This window comes from Microchirus variegatus (genome assembly GCF_963457635.1).
Source record: "Microchirus variegatus genome assembly, chromosome: 15".
NCBI lineage: Eukaryota > Metazoa > Chordata > Actinopteri > Pleuronectiformes > Soleidae > Microchirus > Microchirus variegatus.
This window is the reverse complement of record NC_139816.1, coordinates 10,617,432-10,631,949: the sequence shown is the minus strand read 5'-3', so window position 1 is coordinate 10,631,949 and position 14,518 is coordinate 10,617,432. Positions and strand designations below refer to the sequence as shown.

Below are 14,518 nucleotides of genomic sequence, written 5' to 3'. Positions count from 1 at the left end.
TCACGTTGTCACATAAGTCACGAAAGAAATCTGCGATCTGTCAAGTCTTCATGAGCGTTAACATTTAGCTCACGCTGAGGAAATGCCGTGCCGACGCCTGCCGCCTTAAAATGAAGGTCGCCGGTTGAAAGGTCACGGCGACGGCTTGTAAAGGCCGTCTCTTTTGATTGAGCGGAAAAGAGGAGGATGACTCCATCTCCCTTTTAATATTCACTCGGGATCTCCCCTCTGTTACACACAGCTTTGCAGCTTTAGCATTAAGCAGCTATACGAGGTCATGGTGCATCAACTCTCCGTGCTTAGCATGCACTCTGTGACCTGTCACCAGCTCGCATCTGTTCATTGTAGTGTGTGTGTGTGTGTGTGTGTTATTAGGGTTGGCCGTTTGACATGTGCACGTGTTAAACATATTCTTCTAGTTCCCACTCAACGGGAAACATCTCATCTATTATTTTGAATCTGTCGTCTGGGTTTTTAAGTGGAGTTTTTCCACAGTTCGTTCATAATAGCGCCGGTCGAGGCTCCCACGTTTTTCTCTCAGGTTCAACAATCAGTTTCAGTGAATCAATGCGGAGACGCTGAGAAACCGATTTTCCACTCACAGCAGCGTTAAAGGGCGACAAAACAACGTAGCTGTACTCTCTATTGCAGGCTTTTTTATCACTAAAATCTCTTTTTTTTGTTCCGTGAATAGGATTTCCGCCTTTATCGCCTTTATTTTTCAATAAATATAACAATAAATGAATCAGAAATACACTGTATACATTGTTAATGTAGTAAACTACTATTCTAGCTGCAAATGTCTGTTTTTAATGGAATATGTACGTAGGTCAATGTCTTGACTATACTTTCTATTCATTTTGCAACTCTTTTAATGAATAAAAGTGTGACTTTTAATGGAAAACACAAACAAATTGTATAGGTGACCCCAAACCTTTGAACGGTAGTGTAACTTGAAATAGTTTTACCAGACCTACTCCGGCTAATCTAATGATCACACACTGAAGTTATATGATGATATTGTCTGTGTTTGCAGACCCTAAATGGCTTTCCACCAACCTGGGCATCCTCACCTGCATCGAGTGTTCTGGCATCCACCGAGAGATGGGAGTCCACATTTCCCGCATTCAATCTATGGAGCTCGACAAGCTCGGGACCTCTGAACTCTTGGTGAGTCCCAGATATTGTCCTGTCGTGTGCAACAGTAGTAGCCGTCCACACCTTTGACTATTTTTCACTTGTGAAATATCAAACTCTTGCAGAATGCTGCAGAGTTTGATCCCTAAAGCAGCCATGTTTCATACTGTCTTCATCTGGCTCCGATTGCAAGGAAACACTGCTGTAATTTTGAACATGAACATGTGATCTGGTGACTGATTTTTCCCCTCGTTCTTTTCCCCAGCTGGCCAAGAATGTAGGCAACAGTAGTTTCAATGAGATCATGGAGGGAAACCTCCCTCCCCCTTCACCAAAGCCCACTCCCTCTAGTGACATGTAAGTGCTGTCACAGTTCCACGTCCAATTCTTTTCCCTCTTAAAAACACACTTTACAAACCAGCGTCTCCTTCACAGGACGGTAAGGAAGGAGTTCATCAACGCTAAGTACGTGGACCACAAGTATGCGAGGAAGACGTGCTCGTCTGCCTCAGCTAAAATGATCGACCTGTTTGAGGCGGTTCAGTCCAGGGACCTGCTGGCCCTCATCCAGGTGTATGCGGAAGGGGTGGAGCTAATGGAGCCATTACCAGAGACGGGGCCGGTGAGTTTGACCTTTTTGAGATGATGGTTTCGTTAACCCTCAGGTTGTCGAATAAGAACTGGACCCCAGAACATTTTGGTCCCAGGCCTCAAGGAAAAGAATAATGTGATGTGAAAAAAAAGAGCTTAATAGGAACATCATGTGACCCTGATGTCTCACATGCTTCCCATCACCACAAAGAAACAAAAAAGTGTCTCGAGCTTAGGGCCAAAATGTTACCTGGTCGGTTAATAAAGACATTTTTCTGGGAACAACAGCTGATGTACAGACTTATCGCTTTTTGTCATCGCTCTGCACCAAGTGTCTATTAAAAGTGGATGTGCGTGCCTTTGAACCCGCTTCTTGAAGAGGTCATACACCTTTTAACTTTAGCCCTGTTTCTACCACAAGGAACATTTGCAGCTTCTGGTGCTCACTTTTATAAGTTACAAGTGGCATGTTGATATTTATTTGATATCATGTCAAATTTTAGCAGCGGAAAAAAGCTGCAGTGTGTAACTTTTTATTGATTTTTGTTGCATCTATTGCATCTATTTCTGAGCAGAAATTATTAGTGCTGGGCACGTTAACACATGGCGCGTGTTTCCATGACGACTGACGGGAAAAAGGCGTGCGCGACCTCGTGTTTATGTGACTCCAGATGGTTAAAAGGAGTCTCTAAAGTAACGCTAAACTTTAAAAACAGAGTCACACATACGCAGTACACAGGTACGTTGGTTATTTGTATCGCTGCTTTTTTCGTTTAATAAACTGTAGACTGTAGGCACGCTAACGGCGCTTAAGGAGCTAATGCAGCTAACGGAACTCACTGGTAAACGGTGCCTGGCTCCGGTGCCGCGGCACGTAAACGTGACGCCATGCGCGTCTTTTTCCGGTCAGTCGTCATGGAAACGCGTCATGCGTTAACGTGCCCAGCACTAGAAATTATGTTCCTTCGCTGTCTCTTCCTGAGCATTTGTGTGTATACAGCTGCAGGGTAGAGCCAGACCAAAGAAGCATTTATTTAGCACGTGGAGCGTTGCGTGAACTCATTTGACAATGATTTGAATGTAACTGACATATGTTAATATTTTAAAAGATGCACTACAGCTTTATATTCACAACACATTGAGACAGAGAGAGGACTCAAGGATGTTTGCAGCAGTGTTTACCAAGTCCAATCAGTGTTTACTGTCCCTAACCGTGCTGTGGTGAGCTGATCTGCTTTCTACCACTTGCTGTAAAGGCAGCTTTGGTCGGCCGTTGCTGTTGCAATTGACTTTTCCTGCTCAGCTCAGCACGGTAACATCCTTCCGTGACCCCCACCCACAGTATATATTTTCTATCACACTCTCAAGTGAGCTCATGCTCAAACCCCATGAAAGGCCCAGGAAATCACCTCACCACAGCTCTGATGCACATGCCGCTGCAGTGGTTCATCCTCATGTGAGATGTATTCCCATCGACCCGATGCTGACACATCACTGCCAGTTGGTGAATTACTTGGTGGGCAGGGAATGGGCGTAACATTAGGAAAAATTCTGAGTCATCAAGGGAACTTCACCAGCAGGTGGTGACAGCCTCCTCCACACACTGTTGGGCATAATCTTGGTCGAGTCTGTATTTATTTTAAATGACTGCATCTGTGTTGGCTCTGTGTTTCATGTGTCTGCTTCTTATTCATCCCCCGTTTTTTTTCTCTTTTTTTTCTCTCTTTGTTCGTTTGAAACAACGCGGGTGGTCAGACTTAATCTGACATAAATGGGTCAAGGTTTCATAACACAGACGTGGTTTTTCTCTCAATGAAAAAAATGAAGTGGGCGTTGATGCAACAGTAGAGGAGAGGATATGATGAGGTGACAGAGGGAACTGCTGCTGCTGCTGCTGTCTGTGCTATCAAAGTCTGACTCACCGATATCTGAACTGCTGCTGTCGGTGCGTCTGAACGGCTGCAGACAACACAGCAAAAATCACACTCTCATCTTACACTTAGACACAGACAGAGTGCCTAATTAAACGCAAGCGCCATTAATGTCACCGAAAACGCAGCGTCTTTTGTCTCCGTCGTTAATGTTGAATCCAAAGAAACTGCGGCAAGCCAAATCGCAGTTTCCTGCCCGCTTAAATATTATTTTTTAGGAGCCATTTTGTTTACTGCAGCTTGTTTAAATGCTCAAAGAGACACAGAGAGGCAGTGGATACAGAATGGATGCTGCTCAAGATTGTGTCTCACCGTGTCTTTGCTGTGTATGATGGCCCCCTGCAGGAAGCCGGGGAGACCGCACTGCACTACTCGGTACGGACTGCTGACCAGACCTCCCTGCACTTGGTCGACTTCCTTGTGCAGAACAGGTAATTTCCTTTTTTTTTTCCTCACTTGAGAACATTAGACGAGCACCGCATCGGCGTGTGGGTTTTTAATGTGAATTAAACAGCTGTTAAAATGACTCTCAAACATCAACAGCTAAATGATGTAGTAAACAACACTTTTGGGTTGGGGAAAACAGAGTATTCAGTGTGATCCGTCCGTCTCGCTGTGTGCGCCCCAGTCTGTGATAATAAAGCAGTGGTTGTGCAGAGGAGAGAGCTTAGTGCTGCACACACACACACACACACACACACACACACACACACACACACACACACACATAGCTCGGATCAGATTCCCACAAGGCAAAAAAAAAAGAAATGGGTCAAGCACTTGTTCTCTCTCTCTCTGCTTTAATTTATTCCTCTCTTTTCAATTGTTTACCCACCGCTGCTCCTACCGCACACACAGCCTTCACGCAGCAGAAGTGGAAGGAAGCCTCTCATTAATTAATAGCGGCGCTTATACAGTGTCATGCTTGGCCCCTCATTATTCAAAATTATGCAGAAGATGTGAAGTAGGTTATGTGACTGTAGTATTGAGGACAGTTTCGGCACACTTGTACATTTTTATCTTGTTAGACTACAGATGGAAAAGGTTTTTTTTTTTACATCACAAAATCCTCTGTAATAAGACTTGAACTGTGGAAAACACCCCCTGGCTCCTGACTAATTTGAACATATATATCTGTGTTTTTTTTTCTTAGTGGTAATATGGATAAGCAGACAGAATATGGGAATACCGCCCTGCATTACTGCTGCATGTACGAGAAGCCCGAATGCCTCAAGCTGCTCCTGAGGGGGAAGCCGGCGACTGACATCAGTGAGTCACTCGCATGTCGAGGTTCATCCTCGCAGTTAATGTCATCTGTGCACACGTGTGTGTGTGTGTGTGTGTCAGAGTCTAACTGTTGATTATCCCTCTGCTGCCCCCGCAGCCAATCACAACGGAGAATCGGCACTGGATGTTGCCAGGCGACTGAGGAACCCTCAGTGCGAGGAGGCAGTAAGTAACAACGGCCATCCCGGGCCGGAGCTGTGAGAGACGGCACAGGAGATTTGAACGGTCTTGAGGATATCTTTAAAATGAATCGAGATCAGACCAAAGGAGATGAAGGAACGATATACTGTGGTGCATACAAGTGTTGACCAGTCACTGGGCAGAGAATATAGGACACTAGATGGCAGTCAAAGGTCTGCTTCTAGCTGCAGGCAACAGAGACGGCAGAGTGGAAGTAAATGTCGATGTATGTTTGTTAATTTGTGGTGCAGACTGAAAAAGTAGCATTAAATATAGCGTTTCTTTATGGTTCGTCTAAGGACACAAAACAAAACCTATGGTACAGTGATTTATAATGTACCAGTTTTCATTATATATATCCCTGTAATCTTAAAAAAACGAACTTATACTGAGAATAATTAGTAGTCGCAGCCCTAGAATACCTTGACTTGAACATCCTGTGTGTTTTAGCTTGTGCAGGCCGCAGAGGGGAAATTCAACCCTCACATCCATGTGGAATATGAGTGGAGCCTCAGACTGGAGGAGATGGACGAGAGTGACGACGACCTGGATGATAAGGTGGGGACAGATCGCTCATTTTATTCTTTAAGCCTGAATTCATCACACTGGTGTCCACTCACATAATGCTGCTGTGCGTCATCTATTTTTAAAACTAGAGACTAAGTCCTTTGTGAAATGGTTACTGATATTATAAAAGCGATAAGTCGACTCACTTTCAATTTGACTGACATTCAAATTGAGCTCTTTTTTTTTTTCAATTTTTTGCCTCCCGGTGGCTAATTGCTACCTCTTTCTCCAGTTTCACTTTCCAAACTATAAGTTACTATGTAATCATCAGCATGTCGGGTTTTTATTTAAACCTCTGTTGATTTCCCCCCTCTCCAGCCCAGTCCCATCAAGAAGGACCGCTCCCCGCGGCCTCAGAGCTTCTGTCACTCCTCCAGCCTCTCCCCCCATGACAAGCTCTCCCTGCCGGGCTTCATCAGCCAAAGGGACAAGCAGCAGCGTTTGTCCTACAGCGCCTTCACCAACCAGATGTACAGCGCGTCCACTGACCTCACCTCCTCCCCCGTGAGTGACGGGCCACCCCTGCCACCCAGGAACCAGGGAAAAGGTCAGAAATGCCTGCTCCGAGTGCCTTCAACCCAGATAATGTTTACCTTTAAATGCTAAATTTACAGGTAGCCTGTAATGCTAAATAGCCTGTGTGTGTCTGATGACTTCAGAGCAAAGACAGCTTGTTAAATTGACTTTATTAACATCTGTTAATGTTTAATTTTGAGCTGCAAACGTAATCACTTTTCCTGAAAGTTTCTTCCGTCAGTCGGTCTTAACACACACACGCTGACAGATTTACACACACACCCTGCAGTGGCATGCAATTTGTCAACAGAGAGATCACAGGTGTCATTAAGACTTGCTTACATAGTGAAGCTTCAGGAAAACATGACTGCAGGACAGGGCAGGGTGTGTGGCAGCGGGTTTATTGTCAGGCGTGTGAAAAGGAAGCTGGATACACACTTAATCAGTAACCACAACACATTACACACACACACACACAGTGTAGCGTGGGCGTGCTGTCTCTGCAGTATTAGAATTAAAAATAACAGTGATCCCTCTGAGGAGGGAGGTTTGGAAGATTGCAAAAAAAAAAAAGCTGAAGCTGTGAAAACATCCATTCTAACAAGTCATTTAATCCATTACTCTGTGTTTTTTTGTCTTATTTTTCCTGAAATTCCACCTGTTTCCAGTGCGATTAAGACATGTTTTCACATGGGTTCCCAGAGTGCTTGAATTTTGTGCAAGAAAGAATTAAGTTGATATTTAGGTAAATGTCTCCCTTGTTTGTTCATGCTCCTTGCATTGTTTGATGTACATAGACCTCTGTCTGCACCATTGACATGAGATTCCATGCGAGTAACGTTAAGCAAGAGAGAGAGCAATTGATACGATGCCTGGGAAATTAAAATTCTAAGATCCGTGTCTCAAAAAAGAGAATTACAAAGACTGACTTGTCCTCTTAGAAGTTGCCCTCCCATCTTAAGCTGTGTCAGCACATCTAGTCTTCTTCTAGCTTTTCATAAATCTTAAAGGTGCCATATGTAAGAATGTGGCCAAAAACGGTTACTACATTCAAATTCAAAATAATGAGGTCAAAATACTGAGTCTTAGCTGCGCGGCAGCTATGTGAAGACATATGTTATGTGAAGAAATGCAAAGTTTTAATAGAAGTTTTTTTAAAGGTTTTTCGCAGAAATGATGCAACTCATAAATATGTTTATACAAGTCTATAAAACAAGTGGATTTTCACAGTCTTAGAATAAGTCCTTTTATATGTGCTTTAGCCGAGGTGCTTGTTTTATTGCGCCAGTCGTCCGAATGTCTTTTTTTGTGTTAAGATGTAGAAGAATACGATACAAACAAAGAAACTTTCTGACACGTGAGGGCCACCGTAGCTTCCTTAATGCCCTTGGAAAAGGGTCAGATGTGTGGAGGCGTCTACTTTGGACCTTGTTATGAAGCGAATTAGAAAGCAGAGGTGGAAAGTAACGAAATACATTTACTCAAGTTACTGTATTGAATACTTTTTTTGTGTATTTTGTATTTTTTAAGATCAGGATTTTGTATTTTACTTGAGTACGTATTGACTCAAGTATTGTACTTAGTTACTTTATAAATCCTATCCGTTACTGAGTAAAAATAAAAATTCAGCACAATGAAGACCTACAGGGGGGAAATATACACCAGAACCAGACGAATGATGATGTGATTAGCACCAGCACTGGCGCGTGAACATAGAGGGTGATGATCTCAAAAGTGATGTAATATCCTGTGTCGCGCCAGGCACGTGAGCTCCAAAATAGTTTTCTGGCCCCTTGTCATATTTCTACTACCCTCACACCTCACGCAAAGTAACTAAGTAACTTTTACTTAAAGTACATTTCAAATGAACTACTTTTTACTTCTACTTGAGTACATTTTCAGATGACTACTTTTACTTCTACTTGAGTAATACTTCATCAAAGTATTGGCACTTTTACTTGATTACAATATTTTAGTACTGCAACACTGGAAACAGGTGTGATTTTGTATTTTTTTTTGCAAAAATAAGATGAAACGTGAGCTGGGGTTAAATGTCGTACCACCCTGCACACTGTATAGATGCTAACTTTGCAGAAGCTCCTGATAAATGCTTCTCTCTCTTTTCTCTCTCTCACTCTCTGGGTGTTGATGAGTCCGCCCCAGGGCGAGCATCGCTCCGTTTCTCCTCTTCTTTTTTCTTCTTTTTTTTTCCTTTTGCTTGCCACTGACAAGATTTCATCTTGTTATTTTATAGTGTGTGGGAGCAGCTCTTTTTTTTCTTCTTCTTCTTTTTCTTTTTTTTTTCTGTTAAAATTGACATGCTGTAGATTCTCTCCCACACTCCTCATCTCGCTCTCTTTTCTTTCTCTTTATTTTTTGTTGTTTCTCTCTATTCTTTCAGCTCCACACTTGGCATTCCTTGGCTCTCATTCGCACTACGCCACACTGGCTGGCACTCGACCATACATCAGTGAATATCCTGGTTTTTTTCTTTACGTTCCCCCCCCCCCCCCCCTCTCCTTACTCGGCTGTGTGTCACATATACAGTTTTCCCCTTCCTTTATTACAGCTCAGTTTTTTTTAAAAAGGGTGGATTTTGTTTGGGACCACGTAGGCAAAGCGGAGTAAATGTTTTCTTGCCTACGTGATTTCTTGACCTACCATCCTTTGAGCTGTAAAAAAAAAAAAAAACCTTTACCACAGCTGATTCCTCTCTGGCTGAGCTCTCTATTAGCTGCTCTCACACGACATTTTCTCCCTTTAATAGAGAGGCGCAATCATAAAACATCTAAAAACTCACTTTTGAGTTCCCATAATCACATCTCCTCTCTGTCCATGTTTCATCATCCTCTCCTCTCTTTTAACTGTTTCTGGGATTTTAACAGAATGATATATATTTTTTATTTGGTTCGGTGGGCGGGGGAGTGGGGGGTCCTCGTCATCACCTCATGTGTCTTATGTATCCGCTCCTCCAGCTCCTCCCCCATCCGGCCCTCCCTCTACACTCACACCAGGAGGCAGCTCCACCCTGTCCAAGAAGAGGCCTCCGCCCCCACCTCCTGGACACAAACGCACCCTGTCCGACCCACCCAGCCCGCTCTCTCACAGTCCACACAGTAAAGGGGGCTTGACTGGGGGTGAGACACGCAAAAGCACACAGGAACCAGTCGGGCTGAGGCAAAAGTAGCACTCGACGACTCTCATCCCAGCTTATTCCAGATCTTACGACCATTTCATCAACCGAGATAGAACTCTACCGTAGAGAAAGCAAGGAAGCCACAATGGGGTGACTCAGCCGGGTTGCAATAAGACCTCATTTTGAATGAAAATCTATGGGAAATTGAGCTTTTGCCTGTCATCGACATCAGTTAAACATTTTCTTCAGTCGTTAATGGTCTCAGTCGCTAGTTTCAGGTCTTTTTCTATTGAACAGGACATCAAATGTATTAATCATGTCCCAATTTAGAGGGAAAACGATGATAAAACATTGCAATTATGATTTGACACTGTGTGATTGACGGGTAAAACTGTCGTGGCACATATAACAAATTGAATTTTTATTTTAAGACGACATGCATTTCTAAAAGAGCTGAAACTCGATTAATCGATTATTAATCGATTAGGTTTGAAGCTTTTTTCATAATTAAAACTAGATTTTTGACTGTTTCGGCTGCTTAAATGGGAATATTTTCTGGTTTCTTTGCTCCATATAACAAAGAAATCGTTAAAACGCAATCATTTTGGTTTGTGGACAAAACAAGACTTTCGAGAACATCGTCATTTCCGGGTTTCCAGGTTCTAACCAAACGATTGCTCGATTAATCGTGAAAATAATCAACAGATAAATCAATATGAATATGAAAATAATCGTCCAGTCAACACTGTTCCGTGATGGTGAAGACACTTGCGATGCTAATGAAAGTTCCAGAAGGTCCAGCAGGTGGTCACCTGGCAGTGTTTGAACATTTCCTAAACAGTGCATTTATTAGAGACTATTTTCAGCCGCGGATTCATTTGCATTGGACTCACTCATGAATATTTATTCGTACATTCAGGGCTGTGTATGCAGATTAGCGTCCATGTTCATGGTCATGAGAGAACATGACATTCAGAGCACAACAGTCACTGTTGTTGTTTTGGTTTTTTTAATCATACAAAGGACTGCACAACACAGAAATGTATCATGTCGTTAGATTAATTAATATTATATATATATATATAATATAATATAATAATATAATATATATATATATATTAATTATCATGTGCAGAATATCATCGTCTGTACTGAACTTTAAGAATACATTTTGATATTTGACAATTAAGGGAAACCTCTTTGTACCTTCTCTCATTGAGAGTTTAAAATGTGTGATTAATTCAATATTAAACCTACATTCTTGTTTTTCCAAATAAAGATTCAAGGTCAAAAAGGTGACTTTATCCAATTAAAACCCTCAAATTATCCATTATTTATGACTGGGAGAAACAGGGAATTAAATCAAACGCGCCTCATTTTGCAACCTTATATCCCATAAAGTGTATAATGAGGATTTTTTTTTTTTAAGTCATTATTTCACTTGTTATTGTTCATCCTCTGTGGTTTGGTGTTTGTGGATTCTTTGTCGCACACATTATTGTAACACCCAAAAACGCTAATTAAATGATGACACTTCATTTTGCACCATGTTGGCTTCCAAATAAGCCAGGGCTCATGGAAAGCTCAGCCAGATGACGCCTCCCTCATTATTTTTAATTTATTTATTTATTTTGTTTTCAAAGCCATCACAGCATGTTCATGTATTTCCACATTTACATTAATACAATCTCTCGGTCCGTGCTATGATGTGGTGTTGACTCATCAATGTTAATGTTCCAGGAAGTGACTCGACTCCGCCGCCCGTCAACAAGATGTCTCCTGTTTCTAACAAGTTTGAAGGCATTCCTCAACAGCAAAGGTACCAAACAAAAACACTGTGAAATCCCACAAAAAAAGTGTCACTCACTGAGACGAAAGTTTATTCCAGGGTAATAAGATGCAACCAGCGTCTCAGATTTAAGTTTTCAGTGCAATATAATGTGTAAATCTCTTCCCAGCACTACTTCAAGCAACACAAAGTCCACACTTGGTCCAAGGGTTCTTCCCAAACTACCTCAAAAAGGTAAAGTCAACCACACTGCTCTGTTTTTATTTAAAAATGCATAAATTCTGCTTTATTATGACCTGGTAAGACATGGTACCTTGAACCTCTCTTCTGAAATGTCCAGATATTGTGTATCTGAAGATGTGAGTAATATTATTTAGAGTTGTGAACAGAAGCCTTGAAGTCTGGATACAAAATAAAGGAAATTATCATTTATATTTGAATGAAATAGATGTGCTTCAGTGTTGGGACTCATGGAATGAGATCAGAAAAGCCTTAAAAGGCAAAAAATAATGAAGGATTATTTAAATTAAGAGAGAGCGAATGAAGTATTGTTGTTTTGTTTGTTGCTTTTTAACATTTTAAATTTGGTTTTGTGGGATTGTTGCTCTAAAATTCCATGGATGGATGTAGATTGCATCTGAAACAGAGCAAAAATCCTAATTTGGATGATTGAAAACATGGTCATGTGGATTGAGCCTAAAATATCTCATATTCAAACCTGTTTTTACTGTAAATATTAAGCCCATAATTTACCTTTTTTATCGTCCTTTTGTCGACATTTTCCTATAGTTTACTTTGCAATGTTATAACTGAGGGTCCATATACTGCTTTCCACAGTGGCGTTGCGGAAGATTGACACCATACACCACCCGTCTATCGACAAACCCAACCTTCCTCCAGAGGTCTTCCAGAAGTCCCCGCCTGCGACTGACACCCCACAGAAGGCTCCTCTGGCAGACAGGCCCCAGTTGGGCGACCTGCCCCCCAAGCCGCAGCCGTCTGAACTGCCCCCGAAACCCGGAGAACTTCCCCCAAAGCCGCAGCTGTCTGACCTCCCCCCTAAGCCGCAGCTGGGAGACCTTCCGCCCAAACCGCAGCTCAAAGACCTCCCTCCCAAGCCTCACCTCGCAGACATCCCCCCCAAACCCGGAGCGGCGGAGTCCGCTCCGAGGCCGCCTCCCGGAGACACGCCGCAGAGGCCTCAGACGCAACCGCCTCCTCCGCCGCAACCTCAAGTTCAGCCGCAGCCTCAACCGCAGCCGCAGCAGCCGCAGCCGCCGCCGCCTCCTCAAGCTCAGCCGCAGCCTCAAGACTCGCCCTCGCCCAATCAGCAACCAAACATAGCCACGCCCTCCCACCAACCTGCTGAGGACACAAACGGGACGCCAGCGGGGACTGCAGAGACTCCTGTGCCACTACCAAGAAAGATCAACACGGTAGGGATGATGCTTAACGTTATATTTTATAGGCAGATTATAAATATACTAACATTTGAATACTGCTTTACTGAGGCGGGCCATCTTGTGCCGGCATGTTTCTATAGCAACACAATCAGGCAGAAACAGCCAGTGTGTGTGGAAGTGGAAGCTTCCATTGGAAAAGAGGAAGAATGACATGTTTGTTGTATTTGAGGACATTTGGTATCAGCAGTCTCACCATTAGGTGTCACTAATTCTTACCACCTGGAATAAAGTCACAGTTAATTGTAGTTTTTTCTTAAATCTTACTTAAATCTTGTAACTATTACATTTCATGCTTTTCCTTTTTTAACAGAAATATCGGGCTTTCCTATGGAGAAGTTTTATTAAACTTAAACTGTAGAATTTCTGCTGAATTTAAGTATCAATTTCATCCCTCTGCTGTTTTGAAAATCCCCTCAGGCTGTACGTTCAGTCAGTTTTAAATCATATTTTTAAAAAATTCCCACTCGCAATACAGTAAAACTGAAAGACTCATGTGATCTGAGACGTTTGGAAATCACCTTGTGGTGAAATGGCATTCTTATTTGACTAGTTTTCTTCTCTTTTTTTGATTTATTTGATCCTCTTTAACCCTTTAAGGTACAACTCAACCATTTGGTTGACCACACTTTATCTCATTGAAAAATGCATCAAGCTGAACTCACTAACACTGACTTGTTCTGAATGTTGTACTTTATAAATTATGCAAACCAGGTTTATTATGAACAGACTTCTCAACCGTTTGGTAGAGGCCTGTATCTGAAATACTGTAGGGTCTAATTAAAAAAGAAAAAAAAGATTGTCGTTATTGTTATCATAACAATAACGACAATAAAATAATTAAAAGAATGCAAATAAATAATTTTCCCTTTGCTTTTTTCTTGGTGCGTACCTTAAAGGGTTAAGGAATATTGTCCTGAACCTGGGTTAATTTGTGGATTTTTACCTTTTTTTGTCACTCTGTCAGCTCAATAATGTTTTCTCAGGTGGTACTTAATAAAAAAAGTTTGAGAACCCCTGCTCTAGACTTTTATATTAATATTTATATTAAAAGTGGTGTTTATTTGTGTCACTTATAACAGTTTTGATGGTGTTTTACATTCAGGGGAAGAGTAAAACTCGCCGGGTGAAGACCATCTACGACTGTCAGGCCGACAACGACGACGAGCTGACGTTTGTTGAAGGAGAAGTGATCATAGTTACAGGCGAGGAGGACCAGGAGTGGTGGGTAAGTCCAGCCTCGCTAAGAGAGCTCTGTGGTCTTCAGGTAAAAAATAAAATAAAAAACACCCACCACTTTATGGCGGATTATAATCTCTCTCCTTTCTCCTTCCAGATCGGGCACATTGAAGGAGATCCAGACAGAAAAGGGGTGTTCCCGATGTCTTTTGTGCACATCCTGAGTGACTGACAGATAGACTTGCACTACGCCTCTCCCTAAAGCGGAAGATCCTGTAAATAGCGATCATAACTAACACCTCTTGTCACGTGACAAGTGTCTGAAGGAAAGAAAAAAAAAAAACAAGCAACCCCTCGAGAAGGATCATGGAGCCGTGGATGGATGCCTTCATCCATGCTGTACAAAGAATGTGTGTATTCTTCCTCTACCAGTATTATCTTAACCCTATAGCACGGCTGCGACGGAGCCACTCTCAGAACCCTAGCACTTAACCTAAAGAAAAAAAACAAAACAAAAAGTCTATGTTTATGCTGTTACTGTGTATATATGTATGTAAATATATATATTTGTGTGTGAGTGTACATACATGTTTTATTGTACAAAACATGTAACCACTGCTCTGCCGCCCCCGCTCCGATTAAGCATCAGGGGGCGGCAGAGCGTGAATTTTATCTGTATTAATTTTACTGGCCCTCGAGTAATTATTATTATTATTATTATTATTATTATCAGCTTATATTTCCA

At 42.1% G+C, this 14,518-nt stretch overlaps 1 protein-coding gene across 5 annotated transcripts in view; it reads left to right on the top strand.

Annotated features, from left to right (window-relative positions):
• asap1b (ArfGAP with SH3 domain, ankyrin repeat and PH domain 1b) overlaps positions 1-14,252 on the top strand; it is a gene marked incomplete at its 5' end in the record, with an annotated part of 58,194 nt that extends 43,942 nt beyond the window's left edge. Inside the window, 15 exons of one of the 5 annotated variants that reach the window (XM_083901697.1) lie at positions 1,037-1,170; positions 1,403-1,494; positions 1,573-1,759; positions 4,005-4,090; positions 4,813-4,928; positions 5,044-5,111; positions 5,577-5,684; positions 6,012-6,240; positions 8,611-8,679; positions 9,185-9,346; positions 11,086-11,164; positions 11,304-11,368; positions 11,972-12,570; positions 13,700-13,822; positions 13,931-14,252. In XM_083901697.1, coding sequence (XP_083757823.1) covers positions 1,037-1,170; positions 1,403-1,494; positions 1,573-1,759; positions 4,005-4,090; positions 4,813-4,928; positions 5,044-5,111; positions 5,577-5,684; positions 6,012-6,240; positions 8,611-8,679; positions 9,185-9,346; positions 11,086-11,164; positions 11,304-11,368; positions 11,972-12,570; positions 13,700-13,822; positions 13,931-14,005 — 2,192 coding nt within the window. In that variant the 3' untranslated portion in view covers positions 14,006-14,252. Of the gene's footprint in view, positions 1-1,036; positions 1,171-1,402; positions 1,495-1,572; positions 1,760-4,004; positions 4,091-4,812; positions 4,929-5,043; positions 5,112-5,576; positions 5,685-6,011; positions 6,241-8,610; positions 8,680-9,184; positions 9,365-11,085; positions 11,165-11,303; positions 11,369-11,971; positions 12,571-13,699; positions 13,823-13,930 lie in introns of all 5 variants that reach the window. The other 4 variants (XM_083901699.1, XM_083901700.1, XM_083901701.1 and 1 more) reach the window with 4 other exon arrangements.
• Positions 14,253-14,518: the final 266 nt, after the last annotated feature.